The 25352-nt window shown below is 42.6% G+C and overlaps 1 protein-coding gene across 6 annotated transcripts in view; it reads left to right on the top strand.

The window, feature by feature from the left end:
* TXNRD1 (thioredoxin reductase 1) overlaps nucleotides 1-25352 on the top strand; it is a 91201-nt gene that overhangs the window by 5577 nt on the left and 60272 nt on the right. For 2 of the 6 annotated variants that reach the window (XM_027872309.1, XM_027872283.1), the window contains exon 1: nucleotides 18010-18184. The exons of 1 other annotated variant lie outside the window; for it this stretch is intronic. Coding sequence is in view for 1 of the 5 variants with exons in the window: in XM_027872293.1 (XP_027728094.1) it covers nucleotides 18884-18919 (36 nt within the window). In the remaining 4 variants the exon portion in view is untranslated. Of the gene's footprint in view, nucleotides 1-16090; nucleotides 16197-18009; nucleotides 18185-18835; nucleotides 18920-25352 lie in introns of those variants that run through there. 3 more of the 6 variants (XM_027872305.1, XM_027872299.1, XM_027872293.1) reach the window with 3 other exon arrangements.

The following is a 25352-nucleotide window of genomic DNA, read 5'->3' as shown; positions in this document are numbered from 1 at the left end:
TTTTAGGCAATTGGGGTTAAGTGACTTGCCAAGGGTCACACAGCTAGTAAGTAGCAAGTGTTTGGTCTGAGGCGGAATTTGAACTCAGGTCCTGCTGACTTCAGGGCCTGTGCTCTATCCACTGCGCCACCTAGCTGCCCCATCTTGCATTATTTAGAAAAGCCACGTTCTTGACCTCCAAGAGAATCGTGGGGGTCAAATAAAGATGAATGAGAAAATTTTCATCTCAGACCAGACACTTGACACTTACTAGCTGTGTGACCCTGGGCATGTCACTTAACCTCAATTGCCTTAAAAAAAAATGCCCCTGAATGTGAATGGTATATAATATTATTGTACCAGAAGAAGTAAAGGAAATGAGAAACTGAGACAAGCTCTGGACTAATGACCAGTGTAGAATGAAATAAGCAGAGCCAGGAGAAAAAAGTATACTTGATGACAATGGTGTAAACAAAAATAAAAGCATTAAAATGGAGTCAAACTGTTATAAAAAAAAGGGGGAGCAGCTAGGTGGCGCAGTGGGTAGAGCACAGGCCCTGGAGTCAGGAGGACCTGAGTACAAATCTGGCCTCAGACCAAACACTTGACACTTACTAGCTGTGTGACCCTGGGCAAGTCACTTAACCGAATTGTCTTAAAAAAAAAAAAGAAACCAAAAGAAAGTTTTCAGGTGAGAAGTTAGGGAGGAGAGCTGACTGAGGGCAAGGGCGCAGGACAGAGGGAGAAAGACGGACCATGACATTAGTGGCAGTATCTGGTGAGAACCCTTCGTAGGTGGATTTGTAAAAAACAATTGACGTGAATAACAACTCCTTGGCTTGCTCTGAATCTTCCTTATTTTCACTTTGGGCTTGGCCAAGCAGAAACTATTATGATATGCAGATGACACCTGTTGACGCAAATGGTCTGCATTGGTTCTGCTTGGCTTGAAGCCAGGGTTAAATGCTGATTTCTGCTAGTCCTTCCTACTTTTCAGCCTTTGTTTTACCTGAAGGGTTTTGGATTTTTGAAATCAGACTTCCTCTTTCACTCCTGCAGTTCAAGTTTGGGGACTTTGGGGGACTCAGGTATTCTGGGATTGCATGGGAGCTGAATCATTCTTCCTGGTGGTCTCCGTACTCTTAGGCGAGTCTTGAAATAGTTTAAATGAATCTCAGGAGCTTTGGTGGCGTATGTAAGGGACATATAAAAAAAGCATTTATTAAATGCTTATTTGTGCTTGACACTATACTTACAAATACAAAATAAGCAAGATAGTCCTTGTTTTCAAGGGTGTATATATATATATATAATATATATACACACATATACATATATACTTATATATGTGTGTGTATATATATATATATTTCTTCAATTATCAGGTTTTTTTTCTTCTTCTCCACCCCTTTAAAAAAAGAAAACCCTTGTAACAGCTATGCCTATTCAAGCAAAACAGATTACCATATTGCCCACACATAATAATGTGTGTTTCATTCTGTGCATTTGATCCATCCCCTCTCCATGATGAAGTGGGTCGAACTCTCATCATTAGTCCAGTGGAATCACTGGTCCTTTGGGAATCGTTTCTTACATTCTGGGAGCTTAGATTCTAATGAGGGAAAGAATATTCACAAAGGGGTGCTGAAAGTGGGGGGGTGGCACTGGGGGCAGAGTGGTGTAGACAGCTTGGAATTTGTGTGGAAGTCTGGAGCCAGGGAGTTTTCAGGGGTGGAGTCCAGGGTTCCTGGGGGAAGGAGGTGGGGATGGGGGTTGATGTATAAGGAGATGAAAGCTTCAGAGTTTTTCTTGGTGTGTGTAAGGGAGTGGGGTTTAAAGGGCCATTGTCTGGAAGCCAGCTATCTTGGGTGGTTTCTAGGGCCACACACAAAGAGGGTGGCTGTAGCTATTGGTATACTAAAACAAACCTCAGTTTTTTTTTGTTATGGGGCAGACAACCACATGAGCCAATCAGTGGGTAAGTATTTTTCGAGTATCTACTGAGTTGGCAACATGAAATATCCTTTCAGCTAATTCTTTTACAAATGACGTAAATAATAATAACACATTTATATAATGCTTTAAGGTGTGAATAACACTTTATTGGAGAAAGTAAAATTAACATATGAACGGTCATGTCATTTAATTCAGTTCAGCACATATTTATTAAATGCCTACTGTGTGCAAGGGACAGTGCTGGGCAGTGCTAATACAAAGAGGGAAAATTACATGCTCCCTGCCATCAAGATGCTGCCCCTCTAAAGTGAAAAGGGATGCAGCATCATGGTCAGCAAGAACTCTGACTCTGGAGTCAGAGGGCATGCCTCTGATCTTTACTACCTGCATTGCCTTGGGCATGTTACCACATCTGCCTGGGTCTCAGTTTCCTCATTTGTTTTTGTTTTTGTTTTTGGCTGTGCAGTGGGGTTAAGTGACTTGCCCAGGGTCGCACAGCTAGTGAGTGTTATGTGTCTGAGGCTGGATTTGAACTCAGGTCCTCCTGACTCCAGGGCCGATGCTGTATCCAGTGCACTGCCTGGCTGCCCCTAGTTTCCTCGTTTGTAAAAGGAGGGGATGAGACTAGGTGACCTTTGGTCCCTTTCAGATCTAAATCTATATTCCTGTGATCTATGATCCTAATAGTTGGAAATGATAAAGGATGGAATTGTGGCATTACAGATAGTCTAGAAAGACTAGAGTTCCTCAGAGGTCCCTTCCAGCTTTAGATCTAATTCTGTGTGTACAAATAAGTATGAATACAGGCTGAATACGATAGGGGCATTTGAGGAGGTCCAGAAAAATTTGAGGAAAGAAAGATCATTTTCACCCAAGAATCAAGGAAGGCTTCATGGAGGAGGTGGTACTTTAGCTCAGTTTTGAGGGAAGAGAAGGCTTTCAAGTCATTTGGTCATTGAGGTCCATGGACCTCAATTTACTTCTCTGTAAATCAAAGGGTTTGGAACAAATAGCTTCCAATGTTCCTTCCAGCTCTAGAATTGCCCTTATCTATGTGACCATAAGCAAGTTCCTTCACTCTCTGGGCCTGAGTGTGCTCATTTATAAAATGAGTGGGTTGGACTTGCCTTCTAAGCTTCTTCCTAACTTTGGGTCTATGATTGACAGGCATAGGCCTAGGGTTCACCATTCAAGAGTATTTGAAAAGGTACTTTTGATCATACAAACAGGCAGCTTATAGGAAATACTTCCCAACACTGTGCAAAGCCTCCCAGAGAATACAAAAGAAGCATGAAATACCTTGTGTGTCCTTGAGAAACCTATCTGAATGCTGGAACACTTGTCCCTACCTGGTTTTATTTGCCATGGTGAAGACTGTAGCCTTGGGGCAAAGACTTTTTTGGTGAATCTCAGCTAACTCCAAACTAAAATTTTGTGCAGTAAACCACCAGGATAGGAATGATATAGGTCAGTTCTAGGAGACAAAGGGAATGAAACAAGAATGTTCAATGCTATATTTAGTGAGACCTGCCAAGATTCTTTCTTCTCCCAACCTCTTGGGGTTGGTTCTGCATAGGAAACTAGTCTTGATTGGAAATAACAGACCCATCAGGGCTCTCAAGGAATTGCCAAGTGATTTGCCGTGAGGTCAGATGAAATTGCTTCCTCTCTTTACTTTTCATGCTGCCTGAAAATTCCATGTCGATGCCAACATATCCTTGTCTACTCTTCCTTTGCTAACCTTCTTTGGATTATATTCAGAACCCGGTGATAAAGATCACATTTAGAGAACATATTCAGAATTACTCAGCCCTTTCTCTTGAACCTGGGAAAGACTATTGTAGCCAGTCTATCGTATAGCATGGTGGGAATATTTGTTATAAAAATATAACGTAACAATAATTAATTTGTTATAACAATTTAGGGGGTTGGATTTGAGGTTAAATCTGTATCAAAAGTTTGAGGGAATAGAAGCACTCCTCATTGATGCGGATTAGTGACTGATGTTCTGATTATAATCTTAGGGAGTTGTCTCCCACCCTGGGATTTGCTCATATTAACAGAGTAGAGGTCAGAAGCAGGACTCTGAACTCAGCTCTTTTTGACTCCTAAGCCACCTCTTATCCACGACTCCATCCTGCTTATCAATAATAGCAATAATAATGATACCCAGTTTAATTAATCAGTTAATATTAAGTGGAGTACAAAGACAAGAGCAGAAGTTCTTGCCCTCAAAGAGCTTACATTTTACTGGGGGAGATGAGACAATTTTGGGGGGAAGGAAGATCCCACAGCAAGTGAGTGAGAAAGCTGGAATTCCAAACTAGCTCTTCTCTGATTCAAACTTGGTGCTCATTCTGTGATGTCATGCTAATCCCCAATTACTGGATGAGATGATGACAGCCCAGTGGGGAGGGCAGGGGGGGGGGGGGCACTGGGGGGGGGGGGGGGGGCTAGTAATGTTGATTTCTTTTTCCTCCTCTGCCTTGAGGCACTTCCTTAGAAGCTTTGTGACTCACCGAATGTGTCTTCTTGTGCATACCATAGTATGCATGGAATTGCCCTTCTCGTGAGGAGGTGACTTTCCAGGTAAGCGTCCCAGGAGTTATGCAATTCACTATTTACCACCAGTGACATCCTCTGCCATCCCTCTGGATAACGTCAGAGGCTGCTGCTCCGAGGACTGTATGACTAAGGTGGCTTTGCCTTTTGGCCTCCTCTATAGATGTTGACCACCTTAGTCTTTGCTGGTATCAGCTGATCCTTTGGGTTAATTCAGTAAGCATTTACTAAGCGCCTACTGTGTGGCAGACACATAGTTCTGTATGGTATTCATTGTCAGTTCTGTGTCAGGTGCACAGGGGAAAGAGGCCAAGATGTAACAGCTTCTTCTGTCCTCTTGGGGAAGAAACAGCACGTTCACAGTTAAGACAAAGTAGATGTAGTTTTTTGGATTATGCATGTTAAGCCTACTATAGGAGAGGTGGTCTTTGAGTGGAACCTGGACATTGAAAGGAGCTAGAGATTCTATAAAGTCAGTTACTAAATATTAATTAAACACCTACTATGTGCCAGGCACTATGCTAAGCATTGGGGATACAAAGAAAGGCAAAAAACAGTCCCTTCTTTCAGGGATCTCACAGGCTTATGTGGGCATATGTACAAACAAGCTATGGACAGGATAAATGGGAAATAATCAAGATGAGGAAGGCATGAAGAATTGAGGGGTTGGGGAAAGCTTCCAGTAGAAGATGGAATTTTAAGCTGGGATTTGAAGGCAGCCAGGGAAGCCAGGAGGTGGAGATGAGGAGGGAGGGCATCCCAGGCAAGGGGCACAGCCAAGGGAAGTGCCCAGAGTGGAGAGATGGAGGGTCTTGTTGGAGAAATAGCCAACATTATCAGATTGAAGAGAGAGGGGAGAGGGAGAGAGAGAGAGAGAGAGAGAGAGAGAGAGAGAGTGTTGTGTGTGTGTGTGTGTGTGTGTGGTCAGACTAGTATTTTAGGAATACCAATCTGGACTGGAGTCAGGGAGACCAAATAGGAGACTTTTGTAATAGCCCAGGGAGAGGCCATGATACCCTCAATTAGTGGTGCTACTATGTAATTAATTGATGGCAGCCCTTGAAACAAAGCAAGCAGGGGATGGCCCCAGTCCTCTTCAGATCTGCTTTCATTGCTTTTGAAAAGAGAGAAGGTACCAATAGTCACCCAGTTTTTAGATCTATTAACTTCTGTTAACGTGTATGAAATTCTGCGTGTGATGGCAGACTTTTGGGACGTGTTTAGTTTTCCTGAGCTCTTTTCTCCCCCCTCTTTTTTTGTTTTTGCCTTTTTTTTGGCTAGGCAATGGGGTTAAGTGACTTGCCCAGGGTCACACAGCTAATAAGTGTCAGAAGTGGGCCTTTGACCTGGGTCTTCTTTTTTTTTTTTTTTTTAACCTGGGTCTTCGTGACTCTGAGGCTGGCCCTCCACTTAATTCTATCCTGTCTTCATGATGCATGTTATCTATTATAAATATTGGTATTATAAATTGGTATTATTGATATTGGTCTTATTAGTATTGGTATTATAAATATAAGTATTGGTACTGGGTCCCTATGAACTTCCACCTATCATATTACTTAGCTCATGTATGTTTTAGGAAAACACACACACACACACACACACACACACACACACACACACACACACATCAGATTTGTCCAAAAAAACCAGAAGGCATCTGAGCAAAGCATAGATGCAATCCCAAAGTAAAATTGAGTAAATTTTTGATTTTCATTATGTGTATGGTGGTTTGTATCCCATTAATACCATCCCAGTCAGATATCTGGCAAGGTCAGTCAAGCGTGTGAAGTAAGTGGTTCCTTAGGCACTGGGTAGAAAGAAGACCCACGAAGGGAATTAATCAATTCCAAAGAGAATAGAAGGACCAGTTCTTACCTCGAGGCAGCTAGGTGTCCAGGTGGATAGAGTGCTAGACTGAGTCTAGCTGTGTGACCTGGGCAAGTCATTTAACCTTTGTCAGCCTCGATTTCTTCATCTGTAAAATGGGAATGATAATAACAGCATCTTCCTCACAGGATTGTTAGGCGGGCATAATATAGGTCTTACATATATATATGTATATACATATAATATAGGTTTTATATATGTATATACATATAATATAGGTTTTATATGTACATACATATAATATAGGTTTTATATATGTATATACATATAAGATTTAGATATGTATATATATAACATAGGTTTTTATAGGTATATACATATAAGATTTAGATATGTATATACATATATGTTTTTATATGTATATAAATGTAATATAGGACTTATATATGTATATACATATAAGATTTAGATATGTATATACATATTCTAGGTTTTTATATGTATATACATATAATATAGGATTTATATATGTATATACATATAATATAGGTATATACATATATACATAATATATTTATATAGATAGATAGACAGATAGATAAAACCCTTTGCAGACCTCAGAGTGCTGATGTTTGCTATTATTGTGGTGGTGGTGATTAATCATTCACTCACTTACTTAGTCTGGACATCTCAGAATCCTCTGCTTTTCCCCTTCCCTGGCTCTGTGTAACTGACCCACGGATTCCTGTTGATTCTTTCTTCACAGTTGATGTCTAACCCTCCTCTGCCGTCCTCATGGCTACCACCCTAGCCTGGGACCTTGGGGCCTCCCACACAAGCTATTCTAATAAGGTCTCTGGCTTAATCCTCCCTCCCTCTAATTCAGGCTGATCCCAGATGTTTTGCTATCCCACTACTTCCGTCACCTTATTCCCTTTCTCAGAAATCTTCAGAGGTTCCCCTTTGCTGTGGGGGAGAGCTGTGGAGTCCTAGGGTTGGTGTTCAAGGCGGATTGGGCCCTTCTCCTGTTCCAGGTGGCTCACTCTTTTCCATCGCTGTAGTCCTGCTTTGTCCAGACCAATCCATTCATCAGTAATGCACCCCCACATCTTTGTCTTCGGGCTTTTGCTTGTAAGCCCCGCCCATGCATCACGGACAGTGGCTCCCCTACCAATTACCTACAGATCCTTTTCATTAATTCAGCAGATGTTTATTAAATGTGTCCTGTCTAGAAGGCACTGAAAAAGATGCTGGAAATAGAGGGGGAAAAAAGAAATTTAATAGCTTCTGCCTTTAAAGAATTTCCTTTGGGTTCTTGGCAAAGATACTGGAATGGTTTGCCATTTCCTTCTCCAGCTCATTTTCCAGGAATGAGGAAACTGAGGCAAACAGGGTTAAGTGACTTGCCCAGGGTCACACAGCTAGTAAGTGTCTAAAGGCCGGATTTGAACTCAGGTTTTCCTGACTCCAGGCCTGGTAGTCTATCCACTGCGCCACAAACATAAATAATAATAGGGAGTGATGGGAGCAAAGAAGAAATACAGAGGGCCTGTTTTCAAATCTTGAATCTGTCACTTACTAGCTAGGTGACCTTGGGTGAGTCCCTGGGCCTCAGTTTCTCATGTGTAAAATGAGGGCCTTGGATACCCCTTCTAGCTTGAAATCTTCACACCTGTGCAATCCTGAGCCATTACTTAACCTCTGCAGGTGACAGCTTTTTACCTAGAGAAGAAGGGAATTAAACAAGGTGGTCTCTCAGATCCCTTCAGCTGTAGAACCTGTATGGCGTGAACCAGATGAAACATTACACTTCATGTAATCAATCACCTTTGTGAGCCTCAGTTTCCTCCTCTGTAAAATGGAGGGGTTCAATTACATGGCCAGATAGTTGGACTGAGATCCCTTCCAGCTGTAGACCTGTGGTCCACTGCGTGATCTTCCAGAATTCTGTAGGAATATATGAAAAGAGAGAGTGAGAGAGAGGACAGAGACAGAGAGAAAGACAGGAGAGACAGAGAGAAGAGAGAGAGAAGGGGGGAGAAGGAGAGAGAAGGAGAGAGAGAGAGAGAGAGAGAGAAGAAAAGAGGAGAGAGCAGGAGAGAGGGGAGAGAGGAGAGAGACAGAGACAGAGGGAAAGAGAGGTGAGAAAGAGAGAGAGGAGACAGAGAGAAGAGAGGAAGAGAGAAGAGAGGAAGAGAGAGGAGGAGAAGAGAGAGAAGGAGAGAGGACAGAGAAACAGAGAGAAAGGAGAGAGAGATAGAGAAAGACAGGAGAGAGATACATAGGAGAGAAAGAGAAAAAGAGGAGAGAGAAGGAGGGAGAGAGGAGAGAGACAGAGAGAGGAGAAGAGAAAAGGAAAGAGAAGAGAGGAGAGAGAGGAGGAGAAGGGAGAGAGGACAGAGAAACAGAGAAAGACAGGAGAGAGAGAGATAGAGAAAGACAGGAGAGAGATACATAGAGAGGAGGGAGACAGAGAAAAAGGAAAGACAGAGAGAGGAGAGAGAAGGAGAGAGAAGAAGAGAGAAGGAAAGAGGAGAGAGAGAGAGAAAGGTAACAGCTGGAAAATGGAAAGATGAGGGAAGTCCTGGAGAAGAGATCCGTGGTACCTGACCTATTCCATCAAAACTGAATGCTGTGAAATTATTTTTAATATGTAATATTTTATTTTTTCCCCAACAAGTTAAAACGATTTTTTAACACGTGTTTTTTTTTAAGTTTTTGAGTTCCAAGTTCTTTCCCTTCCTCCCTCCCCTCCCCCTCCTTGAGATGTTCATCCTGTGAAATTATAATAAGCAAATATATTCTTTGCCCCAAAGAAGAGAGGTCACCCACCTCCCCCTGCTTCTTTGAAGAGAATGGGGGTGGGAGGGAATGATCATGGAGTGCTGCCTAGCAAGTGAGACTTTTTCAATGTGCTAGTTCGTTTTTGCTCTTTTTCTTCTTTAGTTCTAAGGGATGGCTTTTTGGAAGGAGAGCAGGGAGAGAATTCATGGGAATACATAGAGAAGTAAAAATAAAACATTAAGAATATATTTTTTAAAAATGAAAGAAGCAAATTGGGAGGAGAGGTGGGTTTAGGGGGAATGATAATTTCAATTGTGGGCACGTTCAATTTAATGTACCAGGAGTGTGTTGTTTATGATTGGGGATGGAGTACAGGGGACAGATAAGAATGGGGCATCCCTGAGGTCAAATATGGTTTCACATACACTTGTGTGACCCAGTGTTTTGCACAGTGCACAGGGGAGTTAAGTGACTGGACCATGGTTAATCAATAAACTCCCCCTCCCCCCAATTTCCTCATCTGGTTTAATCATAGAGATGGTAAAGATATGATACAATAATCTGTGGAAAGTGCTTTGTAAACCTGAGAATTTGTCTAAGAAAATATTTGGATAACTGTGTTTCATTATAATTGATTTTTTTTTTCCTGGTAATTCTGTGTTTTTAATTTGATGCCTTTTAGAACAAGATTCTCAGAAGGGGTCCCTAGGCTTCACCAGACCGACTGCCCAAGGGGTCCTGGGTGCACACAAAGGTTAAGGATGTCTGAGCATCTCAGAGCCTTCCAAACTGTGGGGAGAATTTTGATGGTAATAAAAACAGTCCCACAGAGCACTCCTGGGGGAGCTTTCATCTTTGGGATCTCAGAGAATTCACCACCTTTAATTAATCCCCTCCGAAGTGCTCTGGGGCTGGTAAAGGAAGGCGTTGGACGTTGAAGAGGTGCTCAGCAGCCAGACCTTAGAGCCATTTTAGAGCTATTAAGAGAATTAAAACGAATGGAGACACGAAGAGGCCAAATCCTGCCAAAAGGAAAAGTGTTCCTTCTTTGAAAAATGCATTGATGTTTTCTCTTTTGGGTTCTGGATGTGTCGGGGAAAGACAGACTTGGAGTCAATAGTAGGCAATCAGAGTCATTCAGTTCAGTTCACATTTTGGGCAGAGCAGTGGGTCGGGCACTGGGGGAAAAACCCCAAACAACACCTTAAAGTTTGTCAAGTTACGTTATGTCATTTGAGGCTCAGGGTGGGTATCATATTCCCATTTTACAGATGTGGAAAATGAGGCACAGCAGGATTAAATGACTTGTCTACAGTCAAACAGTGACTCAGTGTCAGAGGTAGATGTTAGTGTGTCTCAGCCATAAATGGATAGTTTATTGATTTATTAAATTTATTCAACTGAGAGGCAGATAGGTGATAGAGTGGATAGATCTACAGTTAGGAAGACCTGAGTTCAAATGTGGTCTCAAAACACTAGCTGAGTAACCCTGGGCAAGTCGCTTTGATCTATCTGTCTCAGTTTCCTCATCTGTGAAATGGGGATAAAAATAGCACCTACATCCCAGTGTTGTTATGAAGATCTAAGGAGACAACAGATGTACAGTACTTTACAAGTTTTTTTTTTTTTTTTGAGAGGCAATCAGGGTTAATGACTTGCCCAGGGTCACACAGCTAGTAACTGTCTAAGACCGGATTTGAACTCAGGGCTTCCTGACTCCAGGGCAGGTGTTCTATTCACTGTGCCACCTCAGTGTCCCCAGCATTTTGCAAATCTTAGAGGTTATGTAAATATTATTATTATGAAATTATTATTATCAAATATTAATTATATGACTAATACTAACAATACTACAATAATAACAACAATTATTAATTATAACTTACAAACGGAAAGTCCAAAGAGACTTAAATTGAACACTGTATAGATATAATGACCTATCATAGCCCCGAAGAAGTGTGTTTTTCTTTCCAGAGGTGGAGGACTATGGGTGCGGATCATGGCATACAAAGCCAGACTTGAGTGATGACCTGGTTAATTTTACTGACCTGTCTCTTTTTTTTTTTTTATTCTTTGTTATAAGGGATGGTGTGTGTGTGTGTGTGTGTGTGTGTGTGTGTGTAGGGGGCTGGGTTGCAGGAGAGATAGAGTCAGAAATGAAGGTGATGTAAAACCAAAAGACGTTGATAACGTTTTTAAAATTGTCTGTTGTGTATACAGTAGTGTGCTTGGTGCTCAGAGACATATGGTTACAGATGAGTCAGTCATGATTGGGTTTATAGTCAAATAGGGAGGTCAGATACATGCACATAACTAACTAAAAGGTAGAATATTACATGATAGTAGAGTAGGATTCTCAACTTGGGGATCATGAACTTGTTTTTAAAAATATTTTAATAACTATTTCAATATAATTGGTTTCCCATGTAATCCTCTATATTTTATTTCTTGCATTTAAACACGTTTTTGTTTTTTAGTCTTTTTTTTTTGTTGTTTAGTCGTTTCAGTTATGTCTAACTCTCTGTGACCCCATTTGGGGATTTCTTGGCAGAGATACTGGAGTGGTTTACCATTTCCATCTCTAGCTCATTTTACAGATGAGGAAACTGAGGCAAGCAGGGTGAAGTGACTTGTCCAGGGTCACACAGCTAGGAAGTATCTGATGCTGGATTTGAACCCAGGTTCCACCTAGCTGCCTCAGAGGACTCCATAGACTTGAGCATCTTTCTTATTGTGAGGATTAAATGTGATATTTATCAGTAAGACCTTTTATAAATCTTAAAACTCTATATACCAACTGTTGTTAACTCTTTTAGTGTTATTTCATTTTCACCTTTGACCCAGTGTGCAACAATTGTTTGGTAAATGCTTCTTTTTTTGGGGGGGGGTGAGGCAATTGGGGTTAAGTGACTTGCCCAGGGTCACACAGCTAGTAAGTGTCATATGTCTGAGACTGGATTTGAACTAAGGTCCTTCTGACTCCAAGGCCAGAGCTCTATCCACTGTGCCACCTAGCTGCCCCAATGCTTCTTGATTTATTGATGGGCTATTATTCATATTCATAAGGTAGTTTATGGGGTAGGATTTGAACCCCGGCCCTCTGATACCCAGTGCAGTGATCTCTCCCCACATTCCACATTGTGTTCTCTATAGAGATTCTTGAACCTTTCTCTTTTTTCTCAGAGGATGATGGGGGTTTCTGAAGGGGGGGATGTTGTCATCGTGGTAGAATGAGCTCTAGTATTAGGAGCCCCTGGCTCACCCTGAATGATTTCCCCGTGGTCTCCCCAAGTCAAATCAAGTCAGTAAGCATTTATTAAGCACCTTCTGTATGCCAGGCACTGTGCTAAGGGCTAGACATACGAACAAAAAAACAAGATTCACCGTCTAATGGAGGAAACAATATGTAAACAACTCTAAAAACAAGATCTGTATGGGGCAAATTGGAGAAATAATTTCCAACTATTCTGGAAACCAATTAGCTATATTCAGGATAATTGGAGATAATTAACAGAGGGAAGGGGGAAAAATTCTTGTAGAAGGCAGGATTTTAGCTGGGACTTGAAGGAAGCCAGGGAAGCCTGGAGGTGGAGATGAGGGGGAAATTGGGGTTTTGTCCCCTAAAGTCTCTCAGTCATCTACGGTGCATGACAACAGTGAGCTCTAATTAAAAATACACAGAAGAGGAGCAGCTAGGTGGTGCAGTGGATAGAACAAATTTGAACCCAGATCCTCACTAGCTGCGTGACCCTGGGCAAGTCACTTAACCCCATTGCTCTGAAAAAAAAACAAACCAAAAAAAAAAAAACCCAAAAACCAAAAACCAAGACTCAGAACCAAAATCCACAGAAGAAAAAAGAATTTCAGGAGAGGACAAAAGCAGGGCAATCTGGTTACTTTCTTGTTGAATTCAGACTTACAAACCATTTACATCTTTCCTTTTCTCCCCAAGACAGACAGAGGACATTGTGATCCAGAAAAAACAACGAAAGGTTATTTGAAGGTTTTACAGTGGAGGAGACTTGGGAGTATTTGAAAGGAAGGGGAATAGTGGAAAGGGAGAAATGGAAATATAACATAATATAACAATATAATTTAACATAATATAACATGACATAACAATATAACATAATATAACATAACAATATCATGTCATATCATATAGCACAGTATCATAATATAATTAATATATGATATAATATATAGCATAGTATAGTATCATATAATATAATTAATATGGTATAATACAGTATAATAAATACAATTTAATGTAATTTAATTTAATATATCTTATACTTACATAACCTTTAGAGATTTACCAAGCACTAGGAGATTCTGGAGAGGGAACACAGCCCTTTGGGAAGTTGGAAGGGAGGAAGTGCAGGGCCCAGGTGCAAGGATTAGCTTTACAAGCATCTTGCAGATAGATACAGAGCTGGAAGGATCTGAAAAGTCATCTAAGTCTAAGTCCTTACTCTACACAGATGTATAAACCGTGGTCCAGGAAAGTGAGGTGGATTGTGCAAAGTTGCCCAGATACTAAGTGGCAGAGTTTGTATTTGGGAAAAGAGGAATTCCCCAACGGGAAGGTGATCAGGACTGTGGTCAAGGTATGAGGGATAACTAATTAGTCCAAAGACACCGACGTAGGAGATGTCTGTAATTTGTGAGAGACACAGAGAAGGGGACACAAAAATAAGCATTTGGGGCAGGATTTGAACCCGGGGCTTTCAGACTCCCAGGCCAGTGCTCCATCCACTATTCCTAGAGGCTCGTCTTAAGGTTTGCAAAGTACTTTGAAACACAGAGAGCTGTGTCAGAATGTTAATCATTATCGTCTTTTAATGCCTTTGGCAGATTTGTGATCTAATTGGCATGGCTGTTCCCTTCATCAGTGCAGATTGCACCCCACGCACACCTTCTTTTCCTTGTTCGCTCCCTCCCATCAGTCCTTGGAGGATCTGCCCAGAATCCTGGATGTATCTATTGTTAACTCCTCTCCAAGTTCACGCAGTGGGTAACTGCTCCTAATACATATTTACCACGACGTAGAAATTATGGAGGTGAAAACCAGGGGTTTATTATTATGTTCAGGCCCCAGAGAAAACCTGAACCAAACTTAGGATTCTAACAGAGTGACGGAGACATAATTGTTACATATTGCAATCCTTGCATATTGCATATTGCATCCCCCTTACGACATAAAAGTATTTCACCCACAGTCTTATCCCTCCTTCAGTGTCAGAAGAGTTGAACAAACTTAGTTAAACAGAGTCATAATCTCATGTGTCGCCTAAGGAAACAAACCTCATCAAACAGACTCTGGAGGTAAACTGAGTCGGGTTATAGGTGAAATAAACGGCGTTTAGAAGATTCACAATAGGCTGACCAAGGAGGACTCCCATGTTACCGAGCATTCAGGCACAGCTGAGATTGTTATTCCGGCTTCGGCTCTTGAGTGAATTTTTTACAGGTTATGGGACAGGTTTCTGTGTTGTGTCCTCCAATTATGAATGTGAGTTCCTTGCGAACAGCGATCATCTTAGTCTTTCTCTTGGCACATAGGCAAAACAGAATTTTTAAAAAATTCCTTCACTAATCCTTCATGCCCATTCTGGCATACAATATACCTGAAAATGCTATTATAATTGTGAATAATTACCATTCCCAAGTTCTGTGTGGCAGTATTCTGTACTTTTACTCGTTGAGGTGGACGGGACTGCAGAGGCCATTTAAGCCAACCCCTTCCTCTCCCCTTTCCCCCCAATTTACAGATGAGGAAACTGAGGCCCACACAGGTTAAAGTGACTTGTCCGAGGTCACACAGCTAGGAAATGTCAAAGGCAACATTTGAACCCAGACTCTTAGTTTCTAGAGCTCTCTTTCACTGGGTCATTGCCCTTTGGGTCACCTGCCATTTTTAATTCTGACATCCAGAATCCTTGACTCTCCTTCACTGGTCACCCATCTCTTTCTCGGTGATGTCATTCATGGTACTTATCAAATATAAGTAAATATTTTTTAAATTTTTTATTTATTTCATTAAATATTTCCCAGTTATATTTTAGAACATTTTAATATTCATTTTTAAAAATTTGGAGTTCCAAATTCTCTCCTTCCCTCCTGCCTATCTACTATCCCTCAAGAAGGCAAGAGGTATGCTTTCCGGTTATACATGTGAAATCAAAGAATGATAAAATAACAAACTTCATATTTCCGAGGCATCTGGGACAATGTGTTCTGGCTTTTCCCAGGGCCTCTCCAGAGTCCTCTGGGAACACCTGTTATTTTTCTTCTTTTTTAAATTCTTCTGCAGTCTTAGATCCTTATTACTGGCGGTAGGTACTTAACCTTCCTTGTTAGCTGGTGCCAGGCTCACCGTCCTTTGTCCTCAGGGCTGGGCACATTCCGAAGCTTCCCCTTCCCTGTGGCTCATGTTTCCGGCTTTTATCTCTCTTCCTCTCCTCCTCACCCCCTAAATCTGTCTCAAGGTGATCTTGAATTGACCCCCTCCCTCCTCCCACCCTTGGTATGGGGAATCAAGCTTAAGGTGGGAAGGGAAGGGAAGGGAAGTCAGGTGTTGGGATGAGGTGGGCAGTTTACATCCCTCTTATCTTCTCTTCCACCATTCCCCTCCCCAGGGGGAACCCCAAATTGCCAAAAAAAGACTGTCTCGAGTTAGGGGAATTATCCGAGAACAGTGCCTAAGGGCATGATCTAGCTCTGTTTATGGAAAGACCTGGTTTGTGTTTTGTCCCGGGTCCTAGAAAGCCCTTCTCCCCTCTCCCCTGCTTTGGGGGGCAGATGTGTGGAAGAGGCCAGGGGGGCAGCCTAGGGAGAAGATGTCTCCAGTTACCTGAGCCCTGCAAGATTCCATCGATCCGCCTGCTTTCTACATGAGAGAGCTAAATTTTTTGCTTTGTCATCCTGACACTGGCCTTCTGCCCACTTCTCGTAGGGAAAAGGAGGGAGTGGCTTCTGGTAGTTTAAAGTAACACGGGGAAACTCCGTGCTGTTAGACCGGCCTAAGGAGAGAGGAAGCCCAGGACCTCGGATGAAGAGACTGATCCCACCCATGTAAGATTGTAAGACCTCAACCTTCTCCACCCGCTCTGAGCATTGTTGTGTTTCAGGATCTGGCTTTTAGCTTGGGTCTCTGAACTGGGTCCTGAATGGGTTGCTTGAAACAGATTCAAGGCTAAGCTTCAGTGTATGCTGGGTTAGGTAGGGTAGGGGGAGGCAGGGATGGCTGGCCATGCCACGAAGGGTGGGATGCTGTTAGCTTATGGGGGTCTTTGGCTGCTGTTCAGAAACAGCGTTGCCCACCTGTTGGAGGGAAGGATGCGCCATATGGTAGTGTTGGAGGGTGAGATTTGGACAGAACAACCCTAAGATGCCTGCACCCTTCTCTTGGGAATGTGTCTGAGGGTGAAGACCGCCCCTTTCTCCATGGCTATAAAGCCTGTGTTGGAAATGGATGACATAGTGGATTGAACGGAGATCTTGAAATCCAGAAAGAACTGGGTTTGAATCTTGGCACTGTGTGACTCTGGGTTTCATCTTTCCTCATCTGTAAAATGGGGATAATAACATCCCCTCCTTCACAGCATTGTTGAGGGTATTAAGTGAGATCAGGGGCATAAAGGGATTGTTGAACTTTATATAACTATCAGCTATTATATTATTATGCACACTGGCTAATCACAAATCCTGGCTGGTCCAGGATGACTTACCCGAGAGTGCTGACTTTGTTTGACAACCCTGATTTTAAGGTATTCATTAGAACAACTTGTCATTTGCTTGCAATCACAATAGTATGGCCTTGTTAGAGTTTACCCATCTGTAAAATAGGATTATTAGTTGCTGCCTCATTCTAAGTGGCAATATGGCAAAGGAGCTGGCCAGGTGACTTTGGGCATATAACAGAACCCCTCTGGGCATGATCCAGCTGTTTACGAAAAGAGCTGTTTTGTATTTTCATTCTCACCTGAAAGGAGGCAGAATGGTGGAGGATTAAAAGGGCTGAGATTGGAGCTGGAGGCCCTGGGTTCCAATCCTAGCTCTGAACCTTGCCCACTAGTAAATTGCCTCACCACCATTTGAGCCTCAGTTTCCACATCTGTAACAGGAGGCAGTTGGATTGGATGACCTTTGAGGTTTCTTCCAGCTCTAAATCTGGGATCTTCCATTTTAAGGCATTCAGGGCAATTGCTTAATTATCAGAGCCTCAGTTTTCTCATCTGTAGAATGGAGGTTAAGGTTGCTTGCAAGGAAAGTGTTTAATCACTATGTAAATACTATTAATAATAATAATAACAATCATAATGATAAGTTCCAGACATGGAAGTGCCCAGAAGGTATAAAAAAGTATTTATTTAACATAGGGCGTGACTTTTCAAAGGAACACCTAACCATTCATTTAATCAGATTTCTGCTTTTGCTACAAAGTCCAAAGGGCTACCTTTATTCTATTTCCGGAAAACTTTCATAGTGGAGACTCAAGTTTCTTATTCTAGGCTGTCTTGAATTGTGTGTGAGGGGTGGGGTGGAACCTAGAAAGGAAAATTAATTTATTCCTAAATTAAAATTTTGGATGGTTTCAATCCATGGTCAAAACTCTGGTATCCATACTGCCTTCTGACACTTAATGTTTAACTGTGTGTATTCTCATACTCAGGAATCCTGGTTTCGTCCTAGGGGTTTTCTTTGGGGGAAAGGTTAAGCAAGCTTTTGGCACAAAGGCTGAGATTCACGCTTACTTGGCAGCCTGAGTCACCGGTATCCTATAGCTCCAGGCAATGCTGTGTTATAAATCTCTGGGTTAAGTTACGGAAGGTCACACACTGGGAGGGAAGGAGAGTCACTTACCGACCCAAGCCCCTCCCTCTGGTGATGGGCATTCCCAGACTGCTGCTGTCTTGTTAAAGCTAGGAGCCACGGACTTTGGGCTCCTCTAACTGTGTGCTAGGGGATGGTCAGAGCCTCCAAGGAGCGGAGGTGAAATTAACCTTACCCAGAAACAACCCTCCTGACCCGGGAAGCTGGAACCCTAGATGGCTGTGATCAGCTGAAGGTAGGAAACCATCCATGATGTTCCCTGGCTACCTGAACCGTTCAGCCCTCCCCTTGATCAATTGCGCCTTGGTCAGGCTTGGTGAATTTCATTCAGGAAGCAAAACTCCCTCTTAGACATCTACCAGATCAGGTTCTGTTGATGCTTGTAGCACAAAATGTGCCTTAAAATTGTGTCAGTTGGATGATTGGGCTGCTGAACTTCCTTCCCTCTAATGAAATGGAGTTGTAAGAAGGTTTTCATTTTTATGAAAAATAAGCTTGATTTTTCCCCTATGGGCTTGCTGCTAAATACAGTCATTTCCCCTGCTACATAAATGTGAACTTCCTGTTTAATTCAGTAAACATTACTTTGAATCAAGGATTAAGGGGTGGGGGTAATATAAGAAAGCACTGGAAATGAAAATCAGGAAACATGGATTTGTGTACATAATTATACCTTCAGTGGTCTAAAACCAGTCTGTTAAAGCTAAGGACTGTTAGTTTTCTATCTTTCTTTTTAAATTGTTAAAAATACTGGCCCAAAGGCCCTGGATTGGGTGGGGGAGGGACCAGGCTCTCTGAGCTCTGAGGAGGGTGATGGGGGAAAAGTGCAGAGCTCTTTGAAGAAATCAGTTTCCCATCAGGCCCCTCGGTAGCCCAGAGCCTGTCGGGAGGGAGCTGGTGGTAGCCGAGGAGGAAGAAATAACCCTCACTGGGGATGGCAGATAAGAATCCCCCTGCTACAGAAGGAGAGGTGAGTAGGGCAGTCAGGCCGTGGGAAGAGATGCTGGGATGGGGATGCTGGTGTGCCTGGTGAGGCAGGAGCAGGAGCAGGAGGAGATCTGGTGGGAAGGTTAGCCTGCAGTCTTTTCCCGCCTCCTCTGGCCAGGACTCCGCGCCCCTCCCCCATTTCTGGATTTCAAAAAACAGACTCCTCTTTTTTCTGGATCCCTAGAGCATCCAGTTGAGGGATCTTCTAGCCCAGGCTTTTAAGGTTTAGATTTCCCCAGGATTGTGACGGCCCATTTTCCTACAGCTCAGAGGAGGGGGCAGGAAAGGGAAGGGAAAGGAAGAGAAGGTGAGGGGGGCAAGGGAGGGGATGGAGTTGGTGCTAGTTTTTAATGTTTAGCAAAGGCTTTTGGTCTTTAAATCTTAAAAGTTAGTGGCCTAGAGTTCTACTCAGTAGAGCTGCTTTAGAGAGAAGCCAGGTGTCCCTAGTTCTGTAAGGGTAGAAGCAACCCCATGCCCTAAGTACTTTAACTACTAAAATTTCACTCGGACTGGCCCCTCTGCTGGCCAGGCTGATCTCTTTGTTTTAAGTGTGTGAAGATTCTTATGTTAAACCTCTTAGCTACCAGATACATGTGCATGGTACCATCTCATTTTGCAGCCTAAGCCCTTTGGGTTTAGAAAAAAGGAAAAAAAAATTTTTTTTAACTTTATTAGAGACCCAGAACAAAGGAATGTGGCTAGAACTCGACCAGTAGGTGGGTTAGGAAAGAGTTAAGACAGGCATGGAAAACCTTGGCTTTGGAGTCAGGGGGTCATGTTCAAAATACCACTCCAGTAAGTTACTGTCTATGCTGGGACAAGTTACTCAACTTTTCGGGGCCTCAGCTCAGCTTCCTGTAAAATGAGAGGATTGGATATGATCAGGAGTTTTGTTTTTTTTCAACCTTTTTTGTTTGTTTGTTGATCTGGGACCCCTTCTCAGGAAAATGATTTTTTAAAATACATAAGATAAATGCATAGAATTACAAATGAAACGAATTATTATCTGTATATCTATTTATCTGCTTGTATTCCTCAAGTTAAGCACTCCTGAGCTAAATAAACTCCAAAGTCCTTCTCAGCTCTGTCCTGGATCTTATAGAAGGGGATAGAAAGGTTTTTAGTAACCCCAAGAATCAAAAATATAACATGGGGCGAAGAAGAAGGGAGTGTGGTACATTGTAGTCAGAGCCCTTGGATTCCTATCCAACCGTCAATTATTGCTGCTTGTGTAATCTTAAGACGGGTCCCTTAACCTCTCTGAACCTCAGTTTCCTCATCTATAAAATGAGGGAGTTGAACTAGATGACCTCTGAGGTCCCTTCCTGCTCTCAGTCAATGAGCATATGACCCCCTTTTTTAAGTTACTTCTGTCTAAGTCTTTGAGCGTACGACCCCCTTTACAAGTTACTTCCTTCTGTCCAAGACTATTAGTGTATGACACCCCTTTACAAGTCACTTCCCACTATCTAAGTCTGTGAGCATATGACCCCCTTTACAAGTTAGTTCTACTAAATATTTGAGCATATGACCCCTTTTACAAGTTACTTCCTTCTATGTGCCTGTGTTTCCTCATCTGTAAAATGATTTGGACTAGATGACTTCTGAGGTCTTTTCCTACTCTTAAGTCTAGGAACTGAGTTTATATTCCAGTAGACTGTAACTGCCTGAGGGCAGGGTCTGCTGCCTTACTGTGCTTGTAGAATATTATGTTTTTAGGATCTGGTAAGTGGGTCCTCTGTTTGTGTGTTGCTTAGCGTAGTACCTGGTGCATTGTAAGGGTGAAATAAATAGTTGTCTGACTGCATAGTAGATGCTTGTTGGTTTAAATTATTGAATGTCATGATCTTTTCACCCTGAAACCTCACAGCGCAAACCCTCTGTACCTGTCTAAAATGTGTGTGTATTCTGTGTTATTTGTGTAACTGTTTTAAGGTACAGTAAGTATGTGGTGCCATGGAAACAGCTTATTTGGGGCATGAATCCCATCTCTGTCACTATTTGTGAGGCCCCGGGCAGTCACTTAACCTTTAGGGCTCCTCTTTCTGAATGAAGGATTAGTTTCCTGATGTATATTAAGAAGGCCTGAAGGAGGAGCTGACTTCTCTCACCCCTTCCAGCTCTAAATCAACCATCCTTTCTCCTCTTAAATCTTCTATCTTGACTGCAGCACTTTGCCACGTTTGTTGAATGAATGGGTTATTCCTTCCCTTTTGAGGCAGCATGAAGTAGTAGATAGTGATAGACCTCAAGTCCAGAAGTCCTGGGTTTGAATCCTGCCTCAGACAAAATCATTTAACTTCTGGACCTCACTTTCCTCTCCTATACAATTTCTAATCCTCTGATTAATATAATAATAATCCCCAGCTTGATCATAAATGTTTGTGTATGAAGTCAATACATGCTTTTGATCCACCTAGAATTCCATTCATCTCCTGTTTGATTCAGAGCATCAGTGAAAAGTCACATTGACTTAAGAGCGTGGGAACCAGGGTTATTGTGCCATTTAAACCCCTGGGATCAGAGATTCTAGAATTTAGAGCTGGAAGAAGGAGCTGGACGTAGGTCTCCCTCCTTGGGCAGAGCTGGAAGCCTGAGATGCAGGTGAAGTGATGGAGTCCCAAATCACCCTCAAGGGAGTGAAGCAGGAATTTGAATCTAGTCTTTTTTTTTTTTTTAAAGGAACCTTATGTCATCATTCAGTCATTTTTTTTCAGTCATGTCTGATTCTTAATGACCCTATTTAGGATTTTCTGAGCAGAGATACTGGAGTAGTTTGCCATTTCCTTCTCCAGCGAATTTTACAGATGAGGAAACTGAGGCAAACAGGGTTTGGTGACTTGTCTAAGGTCTCACTGCTAGTAAGTGTCTGAGGCCAGATTTGAATTCAGATTTTCCTGACCCCAGTCCCTCCGTCCACTGTGACACCTAGCTTTACAAGGGGATGGTTAGTGGATTGTAAAGGCCTCTGGCTCTCCAGGTTACTTTTTGACCATAATTGGAGAATGAGTGGTAGTTGAGGAATTTTGTTTTTTAGGAAAAGTGATCTTTAATAAAGTAGTATAGGAAAAGATTTCACCGATAGAGAGTAGTACTCTTTTGAATAATGTAGGTTGGTACCTTCTCTACAATTTATATTCTGTGAGTTACCAGGGGGCAGCTTAAGAGGTAAAGTGACCAGCCCAGGGTTACAAAGGCAAGACTGGAACACAAGCCTTCTTGGTTCTGAAGCCATACCACACTGCCTTGCTTAAAGAATATATCTGCTAGGGGCAACTAGGTGGCACAATGGATAGAGCACCAGCCCTGGATTCAGGAAGACTTGAGTTCAAATCTGGACTCAGACACTTGACACTTAACTAGCTGTGTGATCCTGGGCAAGTCACCTAATGCCAATTGCCTCAAAAAATATATAGAATATATCCAGTGTAAAGTGGAATATAATGGAAGGGTTAAGGTGGAACAGAACACAGAACCACAGGTCTAAATGTAGAGAATTGTCGGATCAGAGATTTTAGAGCTGGAAGGAGCTTTATTTTTTATTTTATTTTATTTACTCATTCATTCACTCATTTATTGGAAAGAGCTTTAGAGAGCTCTGTGACTTAGAGCCAGTGTCCTCACCTGTAAAATGAAATTGTTGACCTCGGTCATCTCTCAAGCTATTTATTAAATGCCTACTATGTGCCAGGCACTGTGTGAAGTGTTGGGGGATGCAAAAAGAGGCAAAAAAAAAAATGGTACCTGCCCTCGAGGAGCTTACAATCGAATGAGGAAGACAACGTTCAAACACATATATACAGACCTAGCAACATGGAAGATAAATAGGAAGTACTTAGCAGAAGCCTTTCCAGTCCACTACCAATCCCCTTAATCTCCCCAGTTTTAGGCATTAGAATTAAGAGGGCCTGGGTGGGATTTTGGTTAGAACTAAAGGAAGCCAGAGAGGTCAGGGGTTGGAGTGGAGGAGGGGGAGCGTTCCAGGCATGGAGGACAGCCCAGAATGGCCAGAGCCAGAGATGGAGTTCCTAGTCCACGGAACATGCAGGAAGCCAATGTCACTGGATCAAAAAGTACATGTCGGGAAGAGTAAGGACCCAAACACACTTTTGTATTGCTGAAAACGAATGCTCTGCAGACCACTTTGGCCCACCTACTTTCCCATCGGTGGGAGCTTTTGGTTAGAGAAAAATTGCCTAGGATCAATATTTTTGCAGAAATAGGCAGTCCAGGCCTTGAGTTTCCAGGGAAAAAAAGAGTGTAACTAGACTTACGCTCCTAGTCTACACAGTGGTCCAAATACTTTCCCACCCTGCTGAGGGTTATTCTCTTCCCTTGCTCAACCCAGTACCCCCTCGCCAATTATTCAGCCTTCCATGACACCTCGTTACAGGATCTCTCCAAGACGATGCCTACTCTCTGTCTTTGTGGGATGAAGCTTCCACAATAAATGGAGACGCCTTGACTGAAGCTGGAAAGGAGATTAAAAGAATAGAAAAGTCATGGAGAGGGTCTTTGACTTGGAGTCTTAGAACTAGGGTTCAGTTCTTGTCTCTCCCACTTATTAGCTGTGTGACCTTGGACCAGTCACTTCACCTGCGTGCTCCTGGACTCAACGTCCTGTCTTCGAGCTCCCAAACATCATTCTTAGCATGTTGCCAAATCAGGGGTGTTCAAGGCTCATTTTCAGAGCTTCCTCCTCCTTCCATTCCCTAGCTTTCCCCCTCCGTCAACTATATCGTATTTATCCATCTGTGTTATATTGTCCCTCCTGAAGAGTGCACATTTCTCGAGGGCAGACAATTTGTTTTTCATCTGTCATCAGATGCTTGTTGGGTGACTGATCCTTTTTCTTTTTATTCCCTACACAATGCCTTGCATATAATGTCCTTCGATTGGAGATTGGAGGCTGGAGGGGGCCATCTGATCCAATCCCCTCATTGTATGGAGGAGAAAACTGAGACTCACTTAGGTAAAGTGACTTTGCCAAGGTCTCCCAGCTAGTACTCGGCAGAGGGAGGGCTCAACCCAGGTGTTCCCATTGCAAATCCTGCCCTCCTCGTTGAATTCCTTGGCCTCCCTCCTTACTGTACGATAGGTGAGGATGCCCAGGTTACAAAATAGCATTTTGTTCTTACTTAAAAAGCCATTTTAATTTTTCCATCTCATATTGGAATTGGCCCTTTTGTGTTTTTTTTTCCCTTGTCAAATAAGACGCCTATTGATGGTGAGATAAAAATGTGGTAGTAGGCGTTTATGGTTGGGGTGATGGAGCCAGAGAGAGATTACAAGATTCTCAGGAATGGCAGTCCATTCTTGAAATGATCAGAGGTCACATGGCCCATTAGTAAACCTGACACTGGATTACTTTGGCTTCTCTGATCGTGGATTCCAAATGGCAGGTTAAAAAAAAGGAGGGGAGGGAAACTCCATTTCCTGCTTTTTATGTAGTCCTGAGTCATGGTCCCTTTGTCTGCACGAGTACAATTCATTCCCATGATGTGATGGAAGGAGCTCTGAATTTGGAGTCACAAGACCAAGGAAAGCAGTGTGGTATAGTAAAAACAGCCCTGGAACTCTGAGTCATAGAACCCGAGTTCAGATCCTGATTCCACTTGGTGACATAGTGGTTGAGCTCTGAACCTGGAGTCAGGAAGGACCCAAGTTTGAATCCGGCCTCCAGGTCTTACTGGCTTTGTGATCCTGAGCAAGTCGGCTTTCTTGGCCTCAGTTTTCCCATCTGTAAAATGGGGATGATCATAATGGTATCCTACCTCAAAAAGTTGTAAAGATCAAATGAGTAAAACATTTTCCAAACCTGTGTTGTGAGAATTTCCAGGGTCCTTGACTAGCTACTGCCCAAATAAGCTGGTATAGGAGACAGAGAGGTAAGGAAACTGCGGTTTATTCACTCAAGAGTGTGAGATGTCCCGTCAGTAAATAATTGACATGTAAACTCATCTTCCTGAGTTCAGATCTAGCCTCAGACACTAGTGTGACTTTGGACAAGTCACTTCATCCTGTTTGCCTCAGTTTCCTCATCTGTAAAATGGGTTGGGGAGGGAAATGGCAAACTACTCCAGTATCTCTGCCAAGAAAACCTCGAATGGGGTCATGAAGGATCAGACATGACTGAAAACTGGCTCAGCAACAAAAAAGGGCCTTTCTAACTTTAAATCTGTGATTGGGGTGTGAATTCGGTTTTTCCACACATCTTTGTAACCATAGGCCCGTCCTGACTCTGTTTCTTCATCTTGAGAAGCTTGTGCTGGGGGACTGACCTCTGAGATGCATTGGAACTCCACAGCCAGAATCCTGTGATCTTTCTGTGCCTGGCATCCAGTAGGTACTTAATAAATGTTTACGGATCGATGTGCCGTCATTCATCTACCAGCAAACTTTGGATGAATGATGAT

This window comes from Vombatus ursinus, unplaced genomic scaffold (genome assembly GCF_900497805.2).
Source record: "Vombatus ursinus unplaced genomic scaffold, bare-nosed wombat genome assembly UNPS02003292.1, whole genome shotgun sequence".
NCBI lineage: Eukaryota > Metazoa > Chordata > Mammalia > Diprotodontia > Vombatidae > Vombatus > Vombatus ursinus.
Note: the sequence above shows the minus strand (reverse complement) of the source record. Positions and strands in the feature narration are given on the sequence as shown.